At 67.4% G+C, this 27,283-nt stretch overlaps 1 protein-coding gene across 1 annotated transcript; it reads left to right on the top strand.

Annotated features, from left to right (window-relative positions):
* Positions 1-529: 529 nt before the first annotated feature.
* Positions 530-27,228, top strand: FAM171A2 (family with sequence similarity 171 member A2). The gene is made up of 8 exons (XM_048829686.2): positions 530-855; positions 12,403-12,630; positions 14,268-14,360; positions 15,513-15,671; positions 15,776-15,952; positions 21,423-21,539; positions 22,689-22,815; positions 23,254-27,228. Exons 1-8 carry the CDS (start codon positions 732-734, stop codon positions 24,773-24,775), a joined length of 2,547 nt encoding a protein of 848 aa, XP_048685643.1. The 5' UTR covers positions 530-731; the 3' UTR covers positions 24,776-27,228.
* Positions 27,229-27,283: the final 55 nt, after the last annotated feature.

Genomic DNA, 27,283 nt, shown 5'->3' with positions numbered 1-27,283 from the left:
GTCCTGCTCTGAGCAGGGGGTTGGACTAGAACCTCCTGGGGTCCCTGCCAGCCCTGATAGTCTGTGATGCTAAGGGCCAGGCGTCAGGAGGGGCTTTCCCTGGGAAGGGACCCGCTTCTGACCTGCCTGCTGAGACTGGGGTCCCTGGGGCAGGGCCCCGCTCCCTGCGTCTGTGCAGCGCCTGGCACCGAAACACAAACAGGGTCCGGTCGGAAGCGGGGGCCCAGCTGGGGAGAAGAGGGAGGAGGTGCGGGGGGGGAGCTGGAGCTGGAGCTGGCTGGCTGTAGAGGGGATGGAGCTGGGAAGGGGGCTGAGGCAGGGGAGAGGACTGAAGGAGGGAGGGGTCTGGCAGAGCGGGGGAGCCGGGGAAGGGGGTGGACCTGGGGAAAGGGCCGGCGGAGGGGGGGGGGCTGGCGGGAGCCGGGGAGGGGGCTGAGGGGGGCTGGGGGGGCGGGCAGCCGGAGGCCGGGGAGGGGGCCGAGGGGGGCGGGGAAGGGGGCGGGGAGCCGGAGGGGGGGCGGCCGTGCCGCAGAGCCCCGGCAGAGGGAGCCCGGCTCTCGGGCTGGCCCCGCCGGGCAGGGAGCGAGGGGGCGGCGCGGTGCTGGAACAATCGCGCCGGAGCGGATCCGGAGCCTGATCCGGAGCCGGGCCCCACCCACCAGGAGCCGGGCGGCGGCGGGGCCGTTTCTCTGCGGGGCCGGGCCCATGGGCGGGTAGCGGCCGCCGGGCGGATGCTGCGGGCTCCGGCTCCCACGATGCCGCCCCGGCGCCGCCTCCCGCTGCTGCTGCTGCTGATCGCGGGCAACCTCTGGCCCGCGCCGGGCAAGTCTGCGGGGGAGCCGCCCAGCCCGCAGGGTGAGCGCGGGGGCTGCGGGGTCCCGGGGGGGTCCCGGGGGGGGCTGCGGGGTCCCGGGGGGGGGGCTGCGGGGTCCCTGCGGGGGCTGCGGCGTCCCGGGGGTCCCTGCGGGGGGGGCCAGGTCCGGATCGACGCGTCTGGCCGGTTTGGAAGCATCCCCCGGCCCCGGGCCTCGCCGCCGCTCGAGCCCCCGCGGGCGGCTCCCCCTTTCCCCCGCGCCGGGCGCGGTTCGCGGATTTGCTGCCCGGATTCGGCGCCCGGGGCGCCCGCATCTCCCTGCGCCGGGGCCGGGGCCGGGGCCGTTGGCGGGGGGCTGGGCTCGGGGGAGCCGGTGGATCCGGTTCGGCGGGGGCTCGGGGCGGAGCCCTCCCCCGCCCTTGTTCTCTCCCTTTGCGGCGCTATTGTCTGCCGGAGACGGCGCCTTGCTGCGGGCCCCGGCTCCCCGCCCGGCTGCTGGGGCCCCCGCACCCCGCGCACACGGGGGCCTTTGGCCGCAGGGCAGCCGCTTTGCAGCGCGGCGAGGAGGGGAGAAAATATCCCGATTGCCTTGATCGGTGCTGATTGATCCGATCTTTACCGAACATCTGTCCGACTGTCTGTCCCCGCTCACGCCCCGCTGTCCGTCTGTCCCCCCGTGCACCCCGCTGTCCGTCCATCCGTCTGTCCCCCATGCACCCCTCTGTCTGTCCCTGTATACGCCCCTCTATCCATCCATCCGTCTGTCCCCATACGCCCCTTCTGTCCATCCAGCTGTCCCCATACGCCCCCTCTGTCCATCCGTCTGTCTCCCTGCACGCCCCTCTGTCTGTCCATCAGCCGCTACACATCTGTCTCTGTCCATCCCCAGGCACCCCTCCATGGTAAAGCCCTGTGAGGTCGGAGCTGGCTTTTGAAGGGCCATGTGCAGACTGGCCCCCGAGCCAGGTGCTGCCATGTCCGGCGGATGGTTTCCATTAAATCCTCGGGCTCCTTCTCCAGGAGGACGCAAGTGGCTGCGGCTGGAACAAAGATGGTGGTGGGCTGGGGAAGAGGCTGGGGGGGCCCAAGCTGGGGAATTGGATTCTTCCCCACTTGCAGCCTGGGGGCAGGATCGTCCCCTGCCATCTGTCCCCTGTGCCGCAGGGGTTTGGGCTCCTTCCGCTCGCACGTGGCCTGGCTGGTGAGCTGCGCCGGCGAGGAGGGGCTGCTGGTGGGGGTGGCTCGGGGTGCGCCGTGCCCAGCGTCCACGTTCCTGGGCAGCGTCAGCCTGGAGGCCTTGGTGATGGGGCAGCAAAGGCAGGGTCAAGCCTGGCAGAGCTCAGCGCCTTGCCAAGCTGGGCAGGGCTGGGGTTCAGAGCCCTGCAGGGGATGCCACCCCCTGCCCCTGAGGTGGGGTTGGACTTTAGGGAGCCTGTCCCGATACTGGGGGGAGGGGAGTCGCCCCACGTTTGGGGTGCAGGCAGCCCCATGTGATTGGCAGAGGGGTCGCCAGCCCAGATCACAGCTCCCCCACCTTGGAAATGCCCCTGCTGAACCAGGCAGAGCCTCGGTGGGACAAGGGTTCCTGCACTTCGGTCCCGCACCCTCACTCCGGTGCCACCAGGCTCTGCTCACCAGGGCCTCTGGAGGCGAAGGACAGAGGGGTGGGGGGGTGGTCACACGCTTGCCCCCCAGTGGAGATGCGTTGGCTGGGCTAGGATTGACCCCCCCCCCATATATGGGGTTTTGAATGCTCTCATCACAGTGCCCGCGGGCACCGCTCCCCACAGCCCTGGTGCCCTATGGCATTGCCGCGGGGGAGTTCCTGCCTGCGAGGAACTTACCATGGGCACCAGGGTCTCCAAGGACTCACTGAGCAGGGCAGGAGAGCCAGTGTCTGGGGTGCTGGGAGGGGCCGGGGTGGGGGGGGAGAGGCAGGGCTGGCGGGGTGTAGGTGAGGTTTGAGCCTTCCCTGCTCCTAGTCGCCCCATCTGTATTTCGGCATCCACTGGCTTGAGGCTCCCCGCAGCTGTCCCATCCCCTCCCCTGCACCCCTCTCCTTTCACCCATCCCCAGGATGTCCTGCCCCCTTTGGCCCAAGTAGGGGACGGTGGACAGGCTCCCCTGCACCCCCCTATGACCAGCACCATCCCTGCCTGCTTCCCCTCCTGCTGGGGCTCCAAGGAGGCCCCGTCGCCCCGGGAATGGAGCCGAGGTTGGGGTTCTCCTGCAGAGCCAGCCCAGAATAGGCCTGGCCCAGGACCTGGGAGTTGGGTGCCCTTGGCAGCAGGGCTGGGCGAGAGAGGCTGTGACCTGGCAGGGCGGGGATGGAGGCCCAAGGCCCTGCCGCTGGCTCCCCGGGCATCGGCTTAATGCGTTGGACAGGCCCAGGGAGGCAGACCAGAGCATGTGGCCAGGGCAGTGCTAACGGGTGTCCTGGGCCCAGCCCTGCCCTGGGCTGGCAGGGGACCCCAGGTTCCTGTGCTGGCTTTGGCGGGAGGGGCTCTGATGAGCAGCTGGGAGTCAGGACTCCTGGGTTCCAGTCTTTGCTCTAGGGCAAGATACCCTGCGCCTCGTTTTCCCCATCTGTCAATAGCTCCCCTCCTGCCCTGGGGGTTGGTGTGGAGCTGAGGGATTGCCAAGCGCTTTGTGCTCCTCCTGTGGGGGGCGCTGGGCCGGGCAGCGTGGGCCGGATTCTGTGCTTGGCATCTCTGGGCTGGGAGTGCACCTGTGGGAGTGGGTTGGGGCCAGTTCCCCCTCGGGGTCTGAGCCCTGGCATCTCAGGCCTGGCCTGGCCTTCTGCCGGAGGGTATTGCCTGGGTGCCAGGGTCCCTTCGTTCTGCCCCTGAGCCTGGCTGTGGGTATGAATCCAGCCCCGGGAGTGGGGGAGGGGAGAGTGACATCCCCTGGGCTGGTGGAAGGGGAGACCCACCACTACCACCGGCCACACCGAGAATCTCAGGGGTGGAAGGGACCTCAGGAGGTGTCGAGTCTAACCCCCTGCTCAGAGCAGGACCAGTCCCCAGTGTTTGCCCCAGATCCCTAAATGGCCCCCTCAAGGATTGAACTCACAACCCTGGGTTTAGCAGGCCAATGCTCAACCCCCTAAGCTATCTGCCCCCTCCCTGCCCTGCTTTCCCCACATCTGTGTCTGCCCCCGGGTGCACTCAGCCCCTCTGCTGCCAGGGTGGGGCTTTTGATTGAGGTTGGTAGCACCCGGGACACTGGCAAGGGGGCTTGGCCCTGGAGGGCAGCAAGGGGGGCTGCGGCAAGCGAAGTGCCACGTGGCAGGCAGGGGAAGCTGCTGTATTTGGGGGTGACACAGGCCTGCGAAGGGGCAGGAGAGACACGGGTGGGCGGGAATGCAGAGCTCCTCTTGTCCTTTCCCTGTCTCGGCCACCTTTCCCTTCTCTGCCCTCTCCCTCCCCCCCGGGTACCCACCTCCCCCTTCTCTGCCCTCTTCCCCCCGCCCCCGGGTACCCACCTCCCCCTTCTCTGCCCTCTCCCTCCCCCCCGGGTACCCACCTCCCCCTTCTCTGCCCTCTTCCCCCCGCCCCCGGGTACCCACCTCCCCCTTCTCTGCCCTCTCCCCCCCGCCCCCGGGTACCCACCTCCCCCTTCTCTGCCCTCTCCCCCCCGCCCCCCCAGCTCCAGCCTGTTGCGGAGGGGTTGAATCTGGGCTCTGCTGTTCCCTAGGGTCCATGGGGGTCGTGCAGGGGTGGGGGGGTCTGCACTCAGAGGCCCCCCCTTCCGTCTCCTGCTCCTTTCGGAGGGGCCTCCCAATTGGGGCTTGCCTGGAAATCTCCCTTGGTTGCCATGGCACCAGCTCCTCTGCCCACCCCCCTCCTGCGGAGGCTGCAGCCGCTGCTGTGCAATGGGGCAGAGGAGCCGGCCCAGCACATGGGGCGGCAGGGCCCTGAGTCTGCCTGGGCCAGCTCATCCCACGGGGGGGCCAGAGCAGCAGGACAGGTCCCTAATGCTGCGTGCCAGGCGGGGTTACGCGCCCTGGGCATGGAGCCCCCCAGCCCTGGCTCAGGTGCCCGTCCCAGAGCCAATCTCTGGCCCCCAGAGACTCACTCCGGCCCCCAAACCCAACCCAGCACAGGCTGGGAGGGGCCCCTGCCGGCCACACCCAGGCTTGGCAGCGAGGAGCCGAGCCGGGCAGGGGTCACGGGAGCTTCCTCCCCACCGCGCTGATGGTGCCCCTCACTCCCGACCCACAGCCTCCTGCTATCCCAGCCCTGGCCCCCCCCCAGCTCTGCCAGCGCCCCTCACTCCCAACCCGCAGCCCCTGCTATCCCAGCCCTGGCCCCCCCCCCCCAGCTCTGCCAGCGCCCCTCACTCCTGACCCGCAGCCCCCTGCTATGCCAGCCCTGGGCCCCCCCAGCTCTGCCGGCGCCCCTCACTCCTGACCCTCAGCCCCCTGCTATCCCAGCCCTGGGCCCCCGCCCCCCCCCCCAGCTCTGCCAGCGCCCCTGACTCCTGACCCGCAGCCCCCTGCTATCCCAGCCCTGGGCTCCCCCCAGCTCTGCCAGCGCCCCTCACTCCCGACCCGCAGCCCCTGCTATCCCAGCCCTGGGCCCCCGCCCCCCCCCCCCAGCTCTGCCAGCGCCCCTGACTCCTGACCCGCAGCCCCCTGCTATCCCAGCCCTGGGCTCCCCCCAGCTCTGCCAGCACCCCTCACTCCCAACCCGCAGCCCCTGCTATCCCAGCCCTGGGCCCCATAGCCAGTTTGGCTGATGCCTCTCCTCCCTGTTCTGCTGCCACACCTGTCCTTTTCACTCCACCCAGCCCAGCTCACCAGTGGTGGGGGAGGAGCCCCCGATTCCTCCAGGCCCAGCTGCAGAGGTGAAGGCGCCTTGCCCTGGTCACAGCCCTCTGTGGCTAGGCTGGGGTCTGCACTTTCCCCTGCTGGGCACCTGGGGCTGGGTGGCCCCCAGAGCGGATGTTCTAGTCCCCAGGGATTCCCTTCAGTGCTGAGTTGGGTGGGGGACCTAGGTGCCCTGCGGCCCGCGTGCCCCTCCCCTGAACTGGCTGCTGTTTGCTGGGTGCAATCTCGGGGCTGGGGCTGCCAGACACGCTGGAGCCACAGACCCAGCGATTCGCCCTTTGGGAGATGGGCACTCCCCCCCCCAGGCCCTGCGCGGCACAGAGGAGCTGGCTCCAGGGCGCAGGGCAGCTCCTAACCCCGTTGAGTAAGCAGTTCGGCCTGACGGAGGCATCCCTGGAGGTCTGGGCGACTGGGGTTGCTGCCACCCCAGGCACTGGGGGCCTGGCCAAGCTGTCTGTCCCACCTGCTTTCCTCCCAGATCATGTGACGATGGCAACACCATGGGTAGCTGGGGTGGGGGGCAGGCTGGAAAAGGAAGGTGCCCCCCTGCCGCACGTGGGGAGGGAACTGGCAGGGGTGGCAGCGGCTGTAAGCAATCCATGTGGGAGGGTGAAAGCTGCTTAGACCCCCCCCAAGCCAAGGGAGTGGGTCCCTTTGGCCCTAGTGAGAGGAGATTGGGGGGTGACTGCGGGGTGGGGGTGACTGTACTGCCTGTGTTGGGGGGGGGGTCTGCCTTCCGCTCAGCAGCTCACGTTCCAGCCTGAATTTCAAACCCATGTTGTTCTGCTGGGTCCAGATTTGTTTCGCCAGCCCTTGGCGGCATGCGGGTGGCCATGCCCTGGGCTGCGTGTCTGTCAGCAGCCGCACTCTGCACCGGAGGTGGCTGCATTTCATTGATGCTCTGTGTACCCGGACAGTTGTGACCAGGTAGATTTTACACAGGGCCAGTCATCAGTGCTCCTGGGGCTCATTCCTGACCCTTCCACCAGCACACTGGGTGATCTCGGATGGTCCCCACCCCTCTGTGCATTGGTTTCCCTCCCTGTGAAATGATTCTTCTCCACTGAGGAGCCATGTTCTGAGATCTGGAGGTGGAGACGCTGCGTGGGGCAGGGCTGGCAGTTCCTGGGCTGTCTGGGCTGTGAGAGGCTATCGCCCGGCTGGCTGGGGGTGCTGGAAGTTGGGATCCAGGACCAGACTCCCCACACGGTTGCAGTTTCTGCCTGGATGCTCCCCATGAGGGTGGCTTTCTTCTGGGGAGATGCCCTGGGTGTCCCCACACCCTGCCCTGTGCTCAGTCTGCCTTGGCCCCATGCATGTGCTGAAATGCAGCACCTCTGGGGTGGAGCCCAGCCACTGCCTGGTGCACAGCAGTTCATCCAGCTGCAGTCTCCTCCTTCGGCCTCAGCTCGTTGGTTCTGCCTTTGAGTTGGTGTAACTGGAGCTGGGGAATCCTGCCAATGCCCAGCTTGCCTTCCAAATGGGCCAGGCGCAGCCCTGGGGGGGAGCTGGGCGCAGCCTGGCTCTGCTGTCCCCGTGAGAGACCCCCGTGAGAGACCCCCGTCCCCTCGGGATCTGCTCACTCGGGGCCCGACCCGCTCCTGACACGGCTGGCTGAGCGGATGTCTGTGCAGTTGACAGGCTGTGCCAGCTGCCGGGGCCTGTGTGTGGTATGCGGCTGCAGGACGGCCGTTCCCTGGAGCAGGGACATTCCAGCCACCGGCCCCCAGCCCACCCAGCCTTTGCAATGTGTCCGGCTGTTCCTGGTATGCATGGGGGTGGGGGAGCCCCCTGCGCCCCCTCGGGCGCGGCTGCTCCAGGCCCCGGCTGATGGGATACACCAGCACTAGCACCAGCTGCTTAGAATTCCTGGTGTTGAGCGGCCCAGCCATCTGGGGAACATCTGGGCCCAGACACCGCAGGCTGGCTGTTGTGGGGGGCTGGGTTTTGGGTGCGCTGTCTGCTGCCCCTCAAGGGATTCTTCCCTAGTCGGATCAGGCACCCGGAGTGGCAGAGGCTCCACCAGGTGTGGGCCGAGCCGGGACCTGTTCTCAGCATGGCCTCGCCCCCCTGCCAAGGCCGGATCTGGGCTGTGCCTAGGGCAGCAGCTGGTGGTGCCCAGAGCCGTGCTGGCCCCGCAGGCCAGAATGGCCCCTTGGGACTCCCGCACTGCTGGGTCTAGGTTCCTGTTGCTCCCTGAGTGGAGCCGAGCCCTTTCCCTGGGCTGCACGCAGCGTGGGCTCGGGCCTCTGGAGCTGGAGGTCCCCGGGCGGTGCGAGAGGCGCCCGGAGCCCAGGATGCAGAGATGACGAGCTCCGAGCAAACCTGGCTTTGCAGCGAGTTCGTCTGGAGGCCAGGGGCTTTCCCGGGCAAGCAGGGCTCACAGCTGGGTCCACAGACTGTCCTGGGGTTGGTTACAGACGCCTCCGCAGTGTCGGGCATCGTGGTGCTGTCAGCCCCTAGCTCTGACTGCTAGACACCACCCTTTCCTAGAGCCAGGAATACAACCCGGGGTCCTCACTCCCAGCCTCCGGCTCTAACCCACTAGACTCCACCCCGTCCCAGAGCTGGGGATAGGACCCAAGAGTCCTGACTCACAGCCACCCCCTGCCTCCCTGGCTCTAACCCACTAGACTTCACACCCTCCAAGAGCTGGGAGAGAACCCAAGAGTCCTGACTCCTGGTCCCCCCTTCCTCTGCTCTAACCCACTAGACCCAGCCCCTCACAGAGCCCGGGAGAGAACCCAGGGGTCCTGGCTCCCAGCCCCCAAACTTCCCTGGGTGCAATGTGGGGGTCACGGGGTCACCCAGTAAAAATGGGCTGATCCCAGAAATACTGGGGCTGGCTGACCCTATGACACAGCGTCACATAGGGGGTCGCAGCCTCGTGGTCTGCACCAGCATCGTTCAGAGACTGTCCAGTGTGAGCTCCTGGCTAGTGCAGGCCGGAGACCTGCCCCGAAAGAACCCCCAGAGCACATTGCGCGGAAGACCACCCTGGCATGGTTTAACAATGGCCCAAGGGGGAGAATCCCCCCCTCAGTGCGTGGGATGTAGCTGGTGACAGGCACTGCTGAAATTAGGAGTACATTTTGCTGTCTGAATTTGTCAGCGCTGGCTTCCAGCCGTGGGGTGGTGTGACTTGGTCTGGGCTGATTCCTCCCACTCTGAGTCCGAGGGGCTGTGGGGCTCTGCAAGCTGGGCCAGGGGCCTTGCCGTGGCCTTGGTGGAGGGCCCTGCAGCGCGAGCCGGTGCGGGTTGTGTTAAGGGGGGGCCGGGCGCCCTGTGTGTTCCAGGCATGTGTATTAATAGAACAGCGCTGGGAATCGATTGGCTTTTGGACCCCATACCGAGGGGGCTCTGAGCCCAGGCAAGGGAGGCGTGAATGCCCTCACGTCCAGGCCCCTGTGGCTGGGAGAGGCGGGCATTGATCGATGCTGTGCTCGGGGTGTGAGGGGAGGCTGGGGGCTTGTCAATCGCAGGCTGGGGTGGGTGCCAGGCTCTGATCCAGAGACAGGGTCTCATTAGCCTCCCAGGTGCTGGTTAGTGTGAGCAGGTGGAGAGCCCCTCCTCTATCTTCCGGTAATTTCCTTGGGAGTGGTGTGGGGTGGGGGTGACCAAGGGACACCCCTGGGTCCTGACTCGAGCCACTTCCCTTTGAGGAATGCAGAGCACTTTGCAAACTAGCTATTTCAGCCTAAGCCCCTCCCAGGATGGTCCAGTATTATTCTGCTTTGACAGATGGGGAAACGGAGGTGCAGAGCTGGGCCATGACTTGTCCAAGGTCACCCAGTACAGAGCTGGGTGGAACCCAGGAGTCCTGACTCCTAGTCTGCTGCTCTAACCACCAGAGCACACTCCTGTCCCTGAAAGCTGCACTTGGAAGCCAGCAAGCCTGGCTCCCTGCACTAACCGCGAGGCCACTCCTGGCCCTGGGATGCCAACGGGATGTCTGCAATGGGACACTGCTGAGTGGCCTGTCTTGCACCTCTCAATAACGCACCCGCTGTTGGATTTACCGGCCGGGGGGCTGGGTGCCACACTCCTGGGGTCACACCCCGGCCTCGCTGTGCTGTGGGTTTGGTTTGGTTTTAGTGTCATCCAGAAATACGACATCATAGAATCCTAGAATGTCAGGGTTGGAAGGGACCTCAGGAGGCATCTAGCCCAACCCCCTGCTCAAAGCAGGACCAATCCCCCACTAAATCATCCCAGCCAAGGGGTGCTTAAAAAGCTCTAAGGAAGGAGATTGCAACCCCCCCCCCCCCCCAGGTAGCCCATTCCCGTGCTTCCCCACCCTCCTCGTGAAATAGGGTTTCCTAGTATCCAACCTAGACCTCCCGCACTGCAGCTTGAGACCATTGCTCCTTGTTCTGTCATCTGGGTGGCAGGCGCCATCCTCCTGGGATGGATTGAAACGTTCCAGAAACGGTCCTGCCGGGAGCCAGGTCCTGCTTCGTCCTTGGGCCTCCTGCGCCCACCCAGTGCCAGTGATCGGCGCCCGCCCACCCCAGCGGGGCAGCTCGTGGCGGGGAGGGGGGTGGGTCTGGGCGGAACAGGCCCCTCATTTACACCGAGCCTGTGGGGTGGGAGCTCCTGGGGTGCGGCGGTGGGCCGAGACTGGGGGCTTGCAGTCCCGGGCCCCGTGTTGCGGGCGTCTGTCGCTCGCTGGAGACCTGGGGCTGGCAGACGACGCATGTCCCCCGCTCAGCGGGCGTGTTGCTGCAGGGTGTTGGCACAGGGGCTCGGGCGGGGGGAGCCAGGGCCCCCCAGACAGGAGCCTGCCGCTACCCCGTTGCTGCCATGGCAACCCCTGGCCCTGGTGCCTGCCTGGCCCTGGAAGCCGCTTCCTGCTTAATGGGGGGGCCGTGCCATCAGTCCAGCGCCCGCTGTTCGGGGAGTGCGGGCCGAGCCGGGGCCAATGGTGTCGTTGCCAGGGTGATGGGAAGTGGCTCTCGGAAAGCTGGGCTGGCTGCCGGAGGCTGAGGGCTGCAGCCGGAAAATCACCGGGCTGGGGGGCATTGTGGGGGTGGCGGCTGCACTGGGAAGCCAGCTCTCGAGACGGGGATGGCAGCCCCTGAAAGCCCCCGAGAGCAGCGCCCGTGGTGTTAGCAAAGGGGGCTCCCTCCCCTGGCGGGGCCGGAGGCGGTTCTGATCTGGCTCCCCCTTTCCATGTGCCCCGCTCTGCCAACGCCCCCCAGCGTGTATGGTACAGCTTCGGCCTGGCAGTTTCGCTGCGTGTTTCCCGGGCCCCGTCAAATGGCCGCAGTAGCTGGGAAGGGGTCAGCCATGCTCAGACCGGGAGCCCATCTGGAGAGGGAATCCCTGAACCTGGCATTGCCCCCACTCTGTCCCAGTGGCCTGGGTCTGTCCTGCATCGGCAGGACCAGAAGACCCAGCACCAGAGTCCCCCCTACCCCGTGCAGGGGCGGGAGGGGTGCAAACCCCTCCGCTTGGCACAGTGCCCTGGGAGCCATGGAGAGCGGGTGGGACCTTGGATTTTCAGCTCTCAATTTAAAGCCACCCCCAGTGCATGGGGTGTGTGCGGCGCAGAGCAAGCCTAGCGGGCCCTGGGGTGGACCCAGAGACATGAGGCAGGTTACGTAATCAGTGGCTGGGGGCAATGCCCATAGCAAAGCCTCCTGGCAGTTGGCACTAATAAAACAGCCGGTGAGGGACGGGCACTGACCTCTCCTGTTCTCCCCAGCAGCTGCCGGACTGGCACCTCTCGCTGGCGCTGATTCATTTGCCTTCAAAACCCAGCCCCACCCCAAACAATCTGTGCTCAGAGCCTGACTCTGCCTGGGGACCACGCAGACCCTGGGGGCAAAGGCCCCCACAGATCGGGACCCCCAGCAGCCGGGGCCGTTTGAAATGCTGATCCAGCATCTGTACCATGGGCTGAGCCAAACCTGAGAGGACACCTTGCATCCAGCGGCTAGCAGCCAAGCCTGGCCAGCCGTCCGGCAGCATCGTGCACCCTGGCGCAACCCAGCCCTCTCCCAGCCGCTCGGGGGCACCCTGCAGGAGAGGGGGTTCCCCCTTGGCGGACGCGTGGTGGCAATTCCAGCCGTGGAGTGCATGGGGCTGAGGGCAGCAGCCCCGGTCCAGTTGAAGGTGGTGTGGCTCATGGCCCCTGACCACTGTGGGGGCTGCGGGCTGGAGCTAGGCGGGCTGGGCTGGAGCCTCCCTGTGGCTCCAAGGCTGCTCTTGCTGCTGGGGGGCCCTGAAATCGCTGCATCGGGTCCCTGAGTTTCCGTGGGGCTTCTGCTGCTGCGTGGGCACGTTGGGAGCTCGCGCTGCCCTCGGCCCGGGTCCCTCTGATCCTTCCAGGGTCTGGTCTGTCGAGATTAGTGGAGATCTGCTGGGCCATGCTGCCTTGCCAAGGCATGCTGCTTGCTTCCCCTCTTGGCTGGGGGGGGGCTGAAGCTGGAGGGGGCTGAAGCTGGCCGGGGGCTGAGTGCTGCTGTGCACCCCTTGCCTGGGGAGCTCTGGGAGGGACGTACCGTCCACACCCGGGGGCAGCCCCAGCTGAGGGACTGTGGAGGTGCTGCTCATGGGGCTGGTACAGCGGGGTTCCCCTGGCCTGGCCACCCTCTGGCTTCTCTCTCGCGGGAGTTCGAGGGGTTCTGGCCTCTGCTTGGAGCTGGGTGGGGTTGGGCCCGGGTGTGACTTGGGGGGTGGGGGCCCGGCTGGCTCTAGGCAGGGAGAATATTGTGACAGGCCCAGCCCCCCTAACCCCTCTCCCCCTCCCCAGAGGTGCTGATCAAAGTCCAGGTGTATGAGAACAGCGACCTCTCCCCACTGGCCCAGGCCGCCGTGGAGGTGTATGGGAACCACACGTCGCTGGCCTCGGGCTCCACCGACCATGAGGGCGTCGGGATGCTGCCCGTCAGCTACCGCCTGGGCACCTGGATCCTGGTCACCGCTGCCAAGCGTGGTTTCGTCACCAACTCTGTGCCCTGGCGGGTCGACAAGCTGCCGTGTGAGTGCTGCTGGGCGCCGGGCATTGGGGCGGGGGACTGGGGAGTTTGGGGACACTCCCTCTGTGGGCTGGTAGTTTGCAGACACCCTGGGATTTGGGGACAGCCCCTTAGCTGGTCGTCCCCCCCCAACAGAGGGAGGAGGGGGGCAGTGGGCACATCACAGCCCCTGGGCTGTATGGGGTGTATTGGGCTGGGAGGGGATGAGGGCTGGCACCAGGTTAATAATACAGCAGCGGGAGGGGCTGATGGGGGTAAGAGGGGCAGAGACACCCCCTGGGGAGAGCACGGGGCTGGGGGGGCAGAGCTCTGCTCCTAGTGCGGGGCTCTGGGGGAGGGGAGGAGCTGCGGGGGAGGGGGAGAATAGTTTCCAGTTCCTGACACCTGCAGGTGCTCCGGGAGGGTGGCCCCCTGTCTCCCCCCCCATCCCTGTGGTGGTGCCTGGGACCCCCCTGCCCTGTCCCCAGGGAGATCCCGTCCCTGGTCAGGGCTGGGGGGGGTCAGCGTTAGCCTGGGCTCTGTGCCAAGCAGCAGCTGCCCGCAGGCCGCGTGTTGACGAGGTGCAGACAGGACGGTGGTGTGGGGCCGCTCGCTGCAGAGGCTCAGATGGGGTCGATAGGGGTGACTTTACTGCAGGCAGTGGGATGACCTCACGCGGACGTCAGTGCCCCCAGCTGGATGTGCGTGGGAGGGCCCATGGGCAGGGGGCTGTCTGCAGCCTGGGGGGGAGCAGTGGGGCGGTGTGTGCATGGGGGGTGTGCGCAGCCTGGAGGAGGCATGTGGGGGGCGGGTGTTTGCGGGGCCAGAGGGGAGGAGTGCGGGGAGGATCTGGGGGGCAGGTGTGTGTATGAGACAGGGTACTGCCCCACACTGGAGGGGCTCAGTGGGTGTGGTGCAGTGGGTGCATGTGAGCAAGCTCTTACCCAGCTAATTAGAGCAGCTCCCCGTACCCCTTCCGCCCTGGGTACCAGCTGCCAGCTCCACCTTCCAGTGCGGGATCCCCCCCTGCACCCAGCTGGGCCCCCCCTCACTCCACTGGGGTGGGTGGGGCAGAGGGGCTGCGGCTGTAGCATCTCCCTGGGCAGAGCTGGGTGCTGGGTGTGTAATTCCTGGGCACAGCTGCCCCTGGGGTTGTAGCTGGCACCATCTGTCTGACACCCTCCCTGCTCCCCCCCCCACAGCGCTTCCAGCAGAGCTGGGCTATTTATACAGATCCCCCCATCCCCCCCGCCAGCTGCTGTGTCCCAGGTTATTTTAGGAAGAGCTGGAGGGGTGTGACTGTGGGGGGGTGCCACCCCAGGAGGCCCCCTGTCCCCCACCTCTCTCTGCCCTTCACTGTGAGGGGTTGGCTGCTTTTACTTTGGGCTATGCCTGGCCCACGGTGTGGCTCTGACAGGGGCTTCCAGCGGCCCATCCGTCTCTGTGTCAGGTGCCAGAGTCATTAGCGATGCTCTGCCAGGTGTCTGCTCTGTGCCAGGTTCTCCGCTCCTTGGGTGGGTGCCAGGCTCCCCTCCCCCAGCAACACATGCCCATTCCCAGTGCATTCTCCCGCTGCCCTGCCCCACTGCGTTGCAGCTGCTGTGCCCCGCGCCTCTCGCCTGTTGCTCACATGCCCTGTGTCTGTCCGGTCCCTCTGCAGTGTATGCCTCGGTCAGCCTGTACCTGCTGCCGGAGCGGCCCGCCACCCTCATCCTCTATGAGGACTTGGTGCAGATCTTGCTGGGATCACCAGGTGAGGCCCGTGACTCGCCAGCCCCTTCCCTGTGCATGGGAGGCCGTGGTTAGAGCAGGTGACGGGGAGCCAGGACACCTGGGTTCTATTCCTTTCTGTACCACTGCCCTGTGCGGGACCTAGGGCCAAGTCACTGTCCCTCTGCCTGGACAATGGGGGAGACCCCCCCGCCTCCAGGATTCACCAGGGAGGTGCTGCAGCATCAAATGTTACCCGCTTCCCCTGGCCTTGTGCAGGGGAGCAGGAGGGGCCTGTGGCTGTCTGAACCTGCCCATCTGGGCTTTACCCTGGAGGGCAGCGGGTGGGGCATATGGGCCAGGTGGCTTGGGTCGCTGTGGCCCTCAGCCAGCCCCGGCCTGCCCATGTCCCTCCTAACGTAGCCCAGAGGCAGCAGGGAGGGCTCTGGGGACGGGAGGTGGTTGATTTTAAGCCCCCAATGATATTGGTGTTGGCTGCGTGCCCCTGCTACCCTCTCACTGGGGGGCGGACGTGCCCTCCAAGGTGCGTGGCAGGGGCTCTGGGGCCGGGAGCTGCACGTGTACTCTCACCATGGCTCAGGCTGTGTCCTTGTGGCAGGCTGGGCGAGAGGCGGCTGACACGCCTGGCTGTCTCTGGCAGGGGCCTGGATTCCCTCGCCTGGCTGGCTGGGGCTCGGAGCTGCCACTGCAGCCGGTTAGTGGCCTGCCGGCCGCCCCTTGAGAGCAAGCTGCCCGCCAGCCACCGCCCGCCATCGTCACAGCCCGGGCAGGGGTTGGAGCTTGGCCCCCGGTCCCGGAGGGCCCCTTGTGCTTTGGCCGATCTCCGCGGAGACCCCGCTGGGCGCCGTGTCTGGGGCTGAGGGGAGACACCCTGGACAGGTCGCTGGGGCGGGAGGCTGGCTCCCTTCAGCGAGGCAGCGACCGTGGGGAGTTCCCGGCTCGCCCTTTGCCAGGGGGTGAGGGGCACGCGCACAGGAGGGGCGGGGAGAGGCTGCCATCTTGGCGGGCAGCCTGCCCCGGCCCTGCGCGCGAGGACTACAATGGAACCATGGGTGCTGCAGAGCCCATGAGGCTGGCTCGGGCCTGGGGCACCCTGGGGTCCCGCCGAGGCTCTGACCGGGCAGGGCAGGGGCTGCAGGGCGAGCCTAGTGCTTCATGCCCATTGTCGTTGCAGGGGCCAAGAGCCAGCCATGGGTGCAGTTCCAGCGCAAGGCGGCCCGCCTGCCCCGCAGCTCCACCTACAGCCAGCTCTCCGCCTCCCTGACGGCCGCCAGCGGAGCCCACGACATGCGGGGCTTCCCCTCCTTCATCGGGGCCGAGAGCAACGGCAGCGGTACGGGGCCGGGGGGGCGGGGCGAGGGGCGAGGGAGGGGCTGGGGGGAGCAGGGATCGGGGCAGGGAGCAGTGAGCCCCTCTGACGGCCTCCTCCCCTCCCAGCCAACAGCACCTGGCTGGAGCTGGTCCCCATCGCCGCCGTCAGCGTCCATCTCTTCACGGGCAACGGCACCGAGGTGCAGCTGTCGGGCCCCGTGCACCTGTCCATCCCGCTGCCTCCCGACTCCGGAGCCACCACGGCCACCAGCGTGCCAGCCTGGAGGTTCGACACCAAGAGCGGTAAGGGCCAGCAGGTTGGGGGGCAGGGCCAGGCTGGGCATGATCTGGGGATTGGGGGGCAGGGCCAGGGCCAGGCTGGGTGCCCCGTTGATCTGGGACTGGGGGGCAGGGCCAGGCTGGGCGCCCTGTTGATCTGGGGCTGGGGGCGGGGGGAGGCCAGGCCAGGCTGAGTGCCCTGGAGGTTTGGGGGACCCACATGAGTGGTGAGTTTGGGGGGGTCTCAGCCTGGCTCCCAGTCACTGGCTGGAGGAGGTGCTGGGGATCCCCGCTGGCTCTGTACCAGCGTTTCAGCATGGGGGTGGGCCAGCCCATGGGCATGCCACACATCGGCATGGGACGGGGGACTTGGGGATGGCAGGTGTCAGACTGATGCTGCGTTTCCCTCCCCAGGAAACGCTGCTGGCTGGGGGGTGAGGGCCCAGCATTGGGATCCCATTGAATTAACAGACTGGGGCACAGAGAGTGTCTCACCCCCAGTCCGGCTGCTCCGCATGCCAGCCCCCTCCCACCCTGTGGCCACAGGGCACCTCCACGAAACTGCCTCAGTGGCAATAAAGCACCATTAGGCCCCAGGCTCGTGGGAGAATGGCAGCGTGGGAGGGGGTAGGGGGCCACAGGATTGCGGGGGAGGCTCTGGCCCAGAGACCTGCTGCTCTCCTCCATGATGCAGCCAGAGGCAGCCAGAACTTATCATGGGCTCTTCTGCCAGCCAAGGCCCCTGTATCGACCCTCGACCAGGGAACCTGGCTCCAGGGATGCCCCTGCCTGTGACAGGCTGCCTGGCAGGGAGGAGTAGAAGGCTTGGAGGGAGGGAGCCTGCCACCTGTGGGAGGCCTTGGCTCAAACCCAGTTTGGGTCACAAGTGAACCGAGTGTGGGGATCTCAGCCTGGTCCTATGGAGTGGATGTTCGGAGTCCAGAAGGTGGGGGTGAGAAGGGAGCAGCAGGGGGCTGCAGGAGAGGATTGAGGGGCAGGGGGTCGGCAGAGCAGGACTAGGGTATTAGCAGAGCTGGGGGTTGGCGGGGCGGGACCCTGGGGCAGTAGCAGAGCTGGGGATGGCAGGGCGGGACCCTAGGGCAGTAGCAGAGCTGGGGGTCGGCGGGGCGGGACCCTGGGGCAGTAGCAGAGCTGGGGGTCGGTGGGGCGGGACCCTGGGGCAGTAGCAGAGCTGGGGGTCGGCGGGGCGGGACCCTGGGGCAGTAGCAGAGCTGGGGGTCGGCGGGGCGGGACTCTGGGGCAGTAGCAGAGCTGGGGGTCGGCGGGGCGGGACCCTGGGGCAGTAGCAGAGCTGGGGGTCGGCGGGGCGGGACCCTGGGGCAGTAGCAGAGCTGGGGGTCGGCGGGGCGGGACCCTGGGGCAGTAGCAGAGCTGGGGGTCGGCGGGGCGGGACTCTGGGGCAGTAGCAGAGCTGGGGGTCGGCGGGGCGGGACCCTGGGGCAGTAGCAGAGCTGGGGGTCGGCGGGGCGGGACTCTGGGGCAGTAGCAGAGCTGGGGGTCGGCGGGGCGGGACCCTGGGGCAGTAGCAGAGCTGGGGGTCGGCGGGGCGGGACCCTGGGGCAGTAGCAGAGCTGGGGGTCGGCGGGGCGGGACCCTGGGGCAGTAGCAGAGCTGGGGGTCGGCGGGGCGGGACCCTGGGGCAGTAGCAGAGCTGGGGGTCGGCGGGGCGGGACCCTGGGGCAGTAGCAGAGCTGGGGATGGCAGGGCAGGACCCTGGGGCAGTAGCAGAGCTGGGGGTCGGCGGGGCGGGACCCTGGGGCAGTAGCAGAGCTGGGGGTCGGCGGGGCGGGACTCTGGGGCAGTAGCAGAGCTGGGGGTCGGCGGGGCGGGACCCTGGGGCAGTAGCAGAGCTGGGGATGGCAGGGCAGGACCCTGGGGCAGTAGCAGAGCTGGGGGTCGGCGGGGCGGGACCCTGGGGCAGTAGCAGAGCTGGGGGTCGGCGGGGCGGGACCCTGGGGCAGTAGCAGAGCTGGGGGTGGCAGGGCGGGACCTAGGGCAGTAGCAGAGCTGGGGGTCAGTGGGGCAGGACCCTGGGGCAGTAGCAGAGCAGGGGGTGGCGGGGCGGGACCCTGGGGCAGTAGCAGAGCAGGGGGTGGCAGGGCAGGACCCTGGGGCAGTAGCAGAGCTGGGGGTGGCAAGGCAGGACCCTGGGGCAGTAGCAGAGCTGGGGATGGCAGGGCAGGACCCTGGGGCAGTAGCAGAGCTGGGGGTCGGCGGGGCGGGACCCTGGGGCAGTAGCAGAGCTGGGGGTCGGCGGGGCGGGACCCTGGGGCAGTAGCAGAGCTGGGGATGGCAGGGCAGGACCCTGGGGCAGTAGCAGAGCTGGGGATGGCAGGGCAGGACCCTGGGGCAGTAGCAGAGCTGGGGGTCGGCGGGGCGGGACCCTGGGGCAGTAGCAGAGCTGGGGGTCGGCGGGGCGGGACCCTGGGGCAGTAGCAGAGCTGGGGATGGCAGGGCAGGACCCTGGGGCAGTAGCAGAGCTGGGGGTCAGCGGGGCGGGACCCTGGGGCAGTAGCAGAGCTGGGGGTCGGCGGGGCGGGACCCTGGGGCAGTAGCAGAGCTGGGGGTCGGCGGGGCGGGACCCTGGGGCAGTAGCAGAGCTGGGGGTCGGCGGGGCGGGACCCTGGGGCAGTAGCAGAGCAGGGGGTGGCAGGGCAGGACCCTGGGGCAGTAGCAGAGCTGGGGATGGCAGGGCAGGACCCTGGGGCAGTAGCAGAGCTGGGGGTCGGCGGGGCGGGACCCTGGGGCAGTAGCAGAGCTGGGGGTCGGCGGGGCGGGACCCTGGGGAAGTAGCAGAGCTGGGGATGGCAGGGCAGGACCCTGGGGCAGTAGCAGAGCTGGGGGTCAGCGGGGCGGGACCCTGGGGCAGTAGCAGAGCTGGGGGTCGGCGGGGCGGGACCCTGGGGCAGTAGCAGAGCTGGGGGTCGGCGGGGCGGGACCCTGGGGCAGTAGCAGAGCTGGGGGTCGGCGGGGCGGGACCCTGGGGCAGTAGCAGAGCAGGGGGTGGCAGGGCGGGACCCTGGGGCAGTAGCAGAGCTGGGGGTCAGCGGGGCGGGACCCTGGGGCAGTAGCAGAGCAGGGGGTGGCGGGGCGGGACCCTGGGGCAGTAGCAGAGCAGGGGGTGGCAGGGCAGGACCCTGGGGCAGTAGCAGAGCTGGGGATGGCAGGGCAGGACCCTGGGGCATGAGCAGAGCAGGGGGCAGAGCTGGAGATCAGGGGAGGCTGTTAATGAACATGGATCCCGCATTGAGCACCAGCTATCAGCCCCACGACGGGCGTGGTGCCGTCGAGACAGCTGGTTCACAATCGATCTTTCTAAGTTCTCTAAAACCGACACAGTGGGATTGTTGGGAAGCTGGTGCCTCCGGAGGGGGCGTGGTGGGGCTAGTGACTCAGATTTGGAGTCATCTGAGTTGGGGGGGCTGGAGATATTACTCCCCGTTCCCATCCAGAAAACCAAACTGTTGCTGTGACTGTGGATTAGAGCGGTCTCCGTCCACCGAGGATTACCGGGGTGGGGAGGTGCATGGCTCCCTGAAATCTTTGGGGGCCCAGGCTGAGAAGAGGAGTTACACGGATGTACGTTTTTACACTATGCGGGTGCCCAGACAGAAAACCGGCTTGAGATTTCCACTCCCATCTTTTTACACGCTCTTTCCTGCTCTAAACCCAGAACGGTTAGTCAAACTGCTTTGGATTGAGGGGGCCTCCTGGGCGTGGGAGTAGCATTAGTGATCCAGATTGGCCGTCATTTGACTGAGTTCCAAACCAGTTGCCTTCTGCAGCCCTGGGGTGTTACCGGAGCCATGCCACTGCCAGACCTGGCTGAGATTGATGGCTGCAAACCCCCCCTTCAATTAACACACCTGAGGACGAGTGAATCCCTGCCCCTCACCTCAGGCAAAAGGCATTTGGGGCTGAGGGCAGCAGGTCGAAATGGTGTGTGAGTCCTGGGGGGGCAGGTTTAGTTTGGGGGGTGGAATCAGAGCCTTTGGGGGCAAAATGAGACGCATGGCTGCTTCCTGGGAGGAGGGGGGATGGGGGGAGAGGGGTTTGGGGCTGCAGCAAGGAGCAGGGTGGAGGGGGAGGGAAGCTAGGGCGCGCGGAGGGGTGGGACAATGGGAAGGGGTGTGGGGTGATTGGTACAGGGCCGGGGGGGGAGAGTTGGGGCAGGGGCCTCTGTCAGGCCCACATTCTCCCGTCCCATGTGTGTGCCCAGCTCTGGGGGGTTTTGCCCTACCAAGAGGGTCCGTGTCCCCCAGGAAAGAAAAGAGGCTGGCCATGCCCCGCGCCCTGTGTTCTCCAGGGGGTGACAGGAGGCAGCGGGCGTCGGTGGGCCAGGTGCCCCCACAGTGCGTGGCACCGGCTGCAGCTGGCCCTGTGGTTTGCTCTGAGGATGTGTGAGGTGTGGGACTGAGCTGGGACTAGATAGGAGCATGGGGAAGCGGTGCTCAGGTGTATTCAGGCTGCACTGTTCCTTTGGCGGTGGGTGTGGGCAGTCGGTAGCAGGGCAGAGGCTCTTCGAACAGCTACCATCTGCAGCGAGGGGGCCGTGGCAGGTGCCCGTGGTCGGTAGGTGATGGTGCAGGGCACACGGGGGAACCGAGGTAGTGTCCGGGACTCATCTGAGGCTGGCAGGTGGCTCTGGGGTTGGGCCCATGGTCTGTCCTTTCCAGTGACCTAGCTCTGTGTGAGCTTTCGTGGGCTCCAGTCGCGTCAGGCGGATGCTGTGGTGAAGGGGATGGGCTGCATATTGAGATGAATGGGGGGCAGAGTAAAGGGGGATGTTACAGGGCATTGCTGAATGAGGGCAGAGTTAAGGTTGCATGGGCAGCCCTACTGCTGCATTTCCTGCTTTTCACACGTCTCAGTTGGGCTCGGCTCAGCGTCCTGCCATCAGTGTGTTGCCACTGAATTTCTCTTCAGCTCCAGCCTGGGGCACAGAGAGAAGCCTGCCACGTCCTAGTGAGCCAAGGCTGCAGGAGCCAGCGCCATCAGGGGGTAGCGTTGTGATGGACTCATTCCTCAGGGAGGAGAGGCCTGAGGAGCCCTTGAGTAGTTGAAGGAAAGAGGATGTAATCTGGGGAACTCTCTGCTGCAGGATATTGTTGGATCCAATAATGGAGAGCAAGGTTCAAACAGGGGAACAGAAATCCCCTCGGCGAGACTCTTCACCCTCATGCTCCAGGGCATGGGCTGGGACAGGAACTGCCCCACCCCTGGTCCGAGGATTGCGCAAGCACAGAGGTGGCTAGGGAACCGACTCCTTCCCCTGGGGCATCTGCTGGGGGCCATTGACAGAGGCAGGACACATTATGGCAGGAGAGGGGATTTGGGGTGAGGTGGGCTGGGGCCTGATCCAGCAGGGATGGTGCACAGCTACAGGGGAGACGGGCCAGTGGTCCCATCGTGTCTGGGTGCTGGGCCAGAGGGGCCGGTTCGCTCCCGGTTGACGCTGTTTTGTTGCCCCCAGGCCTGTGGCTCCGGAACGGGACAGGGCTGATCAGGAAGGAGGGTCGCCAGCTGTACTGGACATTCGTCTCCCCCCAGCTGGGGTACTGGGCTGCCGCTCTGCCCTCCCCCACCACAGGTGAAGCAGCTGCCTCCAGCCTCCCCGCCGCAGGGGAAGGGTCCAGGGCTGGGAGCCGTCTGGCCAACAGAGCAAGTAATGGGGAGGCAGGAAGCAGGGCCCCGTGGGCAGGCCCGGCCTGGACCCTTCCTTCCAGCTGTCGCTGCCGTGTCCAGACCAGGCGTTGTTCCAATGGGCTCCCAGGCAGAGCAGCCCCCAGGCCACAAAATCCTGAGGTGGGTCAGTCCTGGCCCCCATCCCTGCACTGGAGCCAGCCGACACCCCTGGCTGGCCCCATGGGGAGCCTCATGGCTCTAGCCCTGCGGGCTTCTCCAGGGTGTGGGGGGCCCCTTTCTGGGGCAGGCCCTGGGGTGCCCTGCACGGGGCCCCCAGCCGGAGCAGAGCCTTTCTCAGGCAGCCCCTGTGGACCTTGGGCCTGGCTGGGAGCAGCTTAGCTGCTGGCGGGGGGAAGGGGCGGGAGCGAAGGGCGCCAGGAAGGCAGCAGCCCCCAGGGGAGCAGCTGGTCTGAACCTTGGTGCTGCGGATGCCACTCAGGCAGCAGCTGGGAATGCCAGCTCCCTGCCCTGGGCATTGCTCAGTGCCTGGCAGGGGGTGGGCACCCGGGATGGATCCGTTCCCAGGGTGCTCACTTCTGGAGGGGCTGGGCCCCCCACCTGTGAAATGGGGAGCCTGTGCTTGGCCAGCTGCTCGCTGGGCGGGGTGGGGAGTGCTGGCAAAGAACGGGGACGCCTCAGGCTCTTGCCCCACAGAGCAGGCAGGGCCGGGCACACTGCTGCTCCGTTCCTGGGATGGGAGGGCCTGGAGGCCCTGGCCAAGAGCCACGTCCTTCCGCACCGGGTGCTGCGGACCCAGGACAGCCCCTCCCCAAAGAGGACGAGCGGGATTGGGGGAGGGGAAATGGCGCCGGGGGCAGGAGTGCCTGGTCCAAGGGCACCCAGAGCTGAGGCTGGACCCCAGGTGTGCCGACGGCAGGGCCCAGCCGGGTCCCCCTTACGGCCGCCTGCCCGTCTCGCCCCCCCGGGCCTCAGCCCCTCCGGAAGCGGGGAGGAAGCAGCTGGCCAGGCAGGCCTGTGGGGGAAGGAGAGGTGCTGTGCTCGGGGAGCGGTGTTCCCGGGCCTGTCTCTGACCCGCCGCTGCCTGCCCCCCTAGGGCTGGTGGCGCTGGCGACGGGGATGAGGGACATCACCGCGTACCACACCGTCTTCCTGCTCACCATCCTGGGGGCGCTGGTGCTGCTGGTGCTGAGCCTGCTCTGCCTGCTCATCTACTACTGCCGGTGAGGCTCCCCTGCCAGGGGCCCTGCCCACGGCCGGGCAGGGGCCAGGGCTCCGGAGGAAGCAGCGGGTGGCGGGTGGATGGAGGGGCCAGCTTGCCCTGCCGCTGTAGGTCCCGGGCCCTGGCAGAAGCTGAAGCAGGGAGGGTGGAGGGAGGCCGCCGTGGGCATTGTGTGGCTGGCACCAGGGCAGTGGGGGCGGGGATAGATGCAGGAGCCCAGCCCCCTAACCTGGCTTGCACCCCACGCATCCTCCTGGCCCTTCCCAGCTTTGATCTCTGTGCCCCACGGGGGGCCCGGGGGCCAGCTCCAGGCCTGGCTCAGCCCCCTGCCCTGCCCAGCTCCCTCCCTCGGGCTTTGAGCTCCCCTCGGGGCGGGCAGCTCTGTGCTGGCCCAGGGAGCCTGCGGCAGGGCGCTGGTAACCGGGTCCTGTCTCCCCAGGCGGAGGTGCCTGAAACCCCGACAGCAGCACAGAAAGCTGCAGCTGCCCGGGCCGCTGGACACCTCGAAGCGAGACCAGGCCACCTCCATGTCCCAGCTCAACCTGATCTGCACCAGCCACCTGGAGACCGCCTCCTCGGCCGGCGACACCGACGCACACACGCCCATCCTCAAGTCGGCCTTCTCCAGCTCCCGCGAGCTGGGCAGCTCCCGCGAGGAGTTCTTCCGCCACAAGCTGCGGCATGTCAGCAAGGCCTCCACGGAGACGCTGAGCCAGCGGGGCGCCCCCAAGGAGGAGTACCCGCGCCCCGGGGAGAGCTTCTCGCTCAAGGCCGCGCGCTCCGTGGACGGCCCGGGTGTGCTGGAGCCCCCCGTGCTGGAGGAATACAAGCGCGGCTTCTCCCACCAGCGCGTGGAGGACAAGGGCGCCGAGCCGCCACGGAAGCACTCGAGGAACGAGAGCAAGCCCTACCTCCAGGAGCCGCCCTCCCCGCCGCCCCTGCCGCCCCCCTTCGACCACTATGTGGGCCACAAGGGGGAGCCCAAGCCCCCCGACTTCATGCTGTCGCAGTCCGTGGACCACCTGGCCAGGCCCACCTCGCTCACCCAGCCGGGGCAGCTCATCTTCTGCGGCTCCATTGACCACATGAAGGACAGCGTGTACCGCAACGTCATGCCCACCTTGGTCATCCCGGCCCATTACATGCGCCTGGCGTCGGATTACCCCTCCGGGGAGCAGGCCCTGGCCGGCCCAGCGGAGAGCCAGCCCGAGATGGAGGGGCTGCCCGGCCAGGCTGGGATGACCATCCCGCACCAGTTCGGGCCCCAGGACCAGCAGCGGCTGCAGCTCCAGCAGGGCGAGGACTCGGAGGGCAAGGGCTGGGGGGCACACTCCTCCTCGGTCAGCGGCTCTGTCACCATCCCGGTGCTGTTCAACGAGTCCACCATGGCCCAGCTGAACGGGGAGCTGCAGGCGCTGACGGAGAAGAAGCTGCTGGAGCTGGGGGTGAAGCCCCACCCGCGGGCCTGGTTCGTCTCCCTGGATGGGCGCTCCTCCCAGGTGCGCCACTCCTACATCGACCTGCAGGGCAGCGAGAAGGGCCGGAGCAATGACGCCAGCCTGGACTCGGGCGTGGACGTCCACGAGGCCAAGCCCCACAAGCGGGCCAAGGAGGAGCGGGAGCGGCCCCCGGCCCCCGCCGCCTACTCCAAGCTGGCGTTCCCCGAGGACCCGGAGCAGAGCAGCAGCGAGAGCCGCACGGCCATCTGCTCCCCCGAGGACAACTCCCTGACGCCCCTGCTGGACGAGGCGGCCGAGGCCCGGGCCGCCACGATCCCCCGCCGGGGCCGCAGCCGGGGCACCAGCTCCCGCAGCAGCGCCAGTGAGCTGCGCCGGGACTCCATGACCAGCCCCGAGGATGAGCTGACCGACCCGGCCGAGGGCGCCGACGAGCCGGGCGACAAGAAGAGCCCCTGGCAGAAGCGCGAGGAGCGCCCCCTCATGGTCTTCAATGTGAAGTAAGCGGGGGGGGGCCTGCGCCCGCTTCCCCTGCCCCCTGAGCCAGCCCCAGCCCCTGGGGGGCAGAGGAGGGGGCGGGGCCGCATGCCGGATGGCTCCGCGCCCCCGAGGCGACTCCAGACCAGGACCCCAAAGACCCCCCGTCTTCTCCGCCTGAGGGCTGAGCTCTGTCGGGGAGCAGGGGAAGGGGGGACCCACACTGGCAGGCAGTGGGGCTGACCCCCAGGGCGGTCCGGATGCAGAACCAGTGACCTGCTCCCTCCTGCAGCCAGGCACTGCCCGTCGTGCCCCCCGCCATTCGCGGGACGGCCCAGAGCGGGGAGGAGACGCTGTGGCAGCGGGACGATCTCCCCACCACCAGGATCACGTGTCGAGGCTGCTGCCCGCCTGGCCCCGAGGGAGGGGTGACTCGAGGACTCAGGAGGCCCCCTACCCCCGCTCTAGGCTCAGCGGGCAGAGTGAAGGGATTGAGTCCGGGCGGGGGGGGGCAGGGCCTGGGCAGCCTGGCCCAGCCCGTTTCCGAGCCCACTCTCCGGGTAGCCTGGGCAGACCATCCAGGGGAGACGGCTGCTCCGCCCCCATGACACCCGGCCGGAAGGGGTTAACAGCAGCCTGCTGGCGGCTGTACAGCTCCGGGGCGCTGTCCAGCCCCACGGCGCTGTCCAGCCCCACACCTCGCCTGGGGAAAAGCAGAGCCCAGCTGCGCTCCTAGGGCACGGCCGCCCTGGGCGCTGCCAGAGGAACCTGACCCTCGTCGGCGTCTCTAACGTTCCCGCCAAACACCCTGGGGCTGCAGAGTCTCCTCCGGCCCCAAGGTGCCAGCCGCGGGCCACTCCCCACCCTCTCCTCCAAGTGCCTTTGCGCTGCAGGGCGCGTGGCACAGCTGGGCCCTGCGCGCAGAGCTGGGAGCCGCCTAAATTCTCCTCGTTCCTAATCTGCTTTCGCCAGGCCGGCTGCTGCCTCCAGGGGGGTTGGGGGGTGGCAACATCCCACCGCGCAGGCTGGGAGCTGCCTGCAGGGCCAGGCTGGGTCCCCCCGCCCCCGGCCCTCGCGCCTGGCAGGGGATCAGCCAGCCCTACACTGTGTAACGGGCAGGAGACCGAGCCGGAGCGTAGGATCTCCCCACGCCCGGGCTGTGGGGCAGGGCCCGGGAGGCTGTATTCTCGAGGCACTTCCCACTGCACCCACTCACGCCGCCCTGGGGTGCAGATGCACTTGGGCCGAGAAGCAGCTGCTGTCGGCCTCTGCACCCAGGCAGGCGCTAGCCAGGGTCGCTGTGGCAGAGAGAGGGGGTGCTGCTAGGAGGTGGGGGGATCCCTCGGGAATAAAACACCCACCTGTGGCTTTTACTTTCACCTCTTAGTGTCTTTTTGCCCTGTGTCTGCTGCTGCCCCACCTGCGGGTGAGGGAGGCTTCCAGCCCCCGTGCCTCTCTCGGGCCTGCGCCCAGGTGGAGGGTTGGTGTGTTGTGCCCATCACTCCTGCCGGCTGCGGTCGCCTTCTCAGCTGGGGCCTGGAGCCTGTTTGTGTCCTGTATCCACTCTCCCCTTGAAGTGGGATGGACTGTGCTTTTTGGGGCATCATTTGCCTGTGGAACTCCTTGCCACTACCTCCCTAGGCTTGACAAGGGGGAGATGTCTCTACAGCCGCCAGGCCTGTCATCCAGTCCCTGCAGCATGCGGGCAGGGCCCAGCACTGGGGCTCTTCCACCATCATCTGGCCATGGGCATGGCTGGAGGCCCGGGGGGTGGCAGGCTGGGGGTCACGGGAGCTATATTCTACTCAGGGGTAGAATACATAACCAGCTTCTAGCCCCAGGCAGCTCCCAGCATGTTGGGGCTGTCCATGTTACAGAGCGAGGGCTGATCCCAGCCAGTTCCCTCGAGTGTCACAGCAGGGGCCCTGTTCGGCAACTGCCTGCTGCAGGGAACTAGCATGGGCAGCACCCCCCCCCTTGGGGGATTGGAGGGGGCTTGGTCAGGCTTGACAGCTGACTCTCCACAGCATGAGTGTGCACCCCACGATGGACACAGGGAGCTCTAAGCCCCCCACCCATCCCACCACCAAGAGCAGCTCCAGGCTGGGGCCGTGCAGGCCCCCATGCTCCTTGTTCCTAGAACACCAGCCTCTGACCCACAGGGGTGGGCAGCAGTGGAAGCTGGGCTCAGGCCCCCCTGGTTTGCTTGGATTTTAATGTTGGTATTTCTGAAATTCTCTCTGAGGCGAGAGGAGAGCTGTGACTGTGCCCGGACCCTGTCAACTCTCCCACTGGCAGAGGCCCATGGGCAGCCTGGCACGGATCTGTGCCCTGGCACCTACCCTTCAGCCCACAGGTTGCACAAGAAACCCCCTGAGTTTTATCCAGGGAGCGAGGCTGGGGCCAGCTTGGCCTGTGGGGCCCCCCCTCCCCCATGTGTTCTCTAGAATGGCATTAATATATAAAACCCTTCAACTCCTGCCCGTGTCCGGCTGGTTCCTCCATGCATGCGGTGCCGCGAGCCTGCTGCCTGCC

Source organism: Caretta caretta, chromosome 27 (assembly GCF_965140235.1).
Source record: "Caretta caretta isolate rCarCar2 chromosome 27, rCarCar1.hap1, whole genome shotgun sequence".
Taxonomy (NCBI): domain Eukaryota; kingdom Metazoa; phylum Chordata; order Testudines; family Cheloniidae; genus Caretta; species Caretta caretta.
Note: the sequence above shows the minus strand (reverse complement) of the source record. Positions and strands in the feature narration are given on the sequence as shown.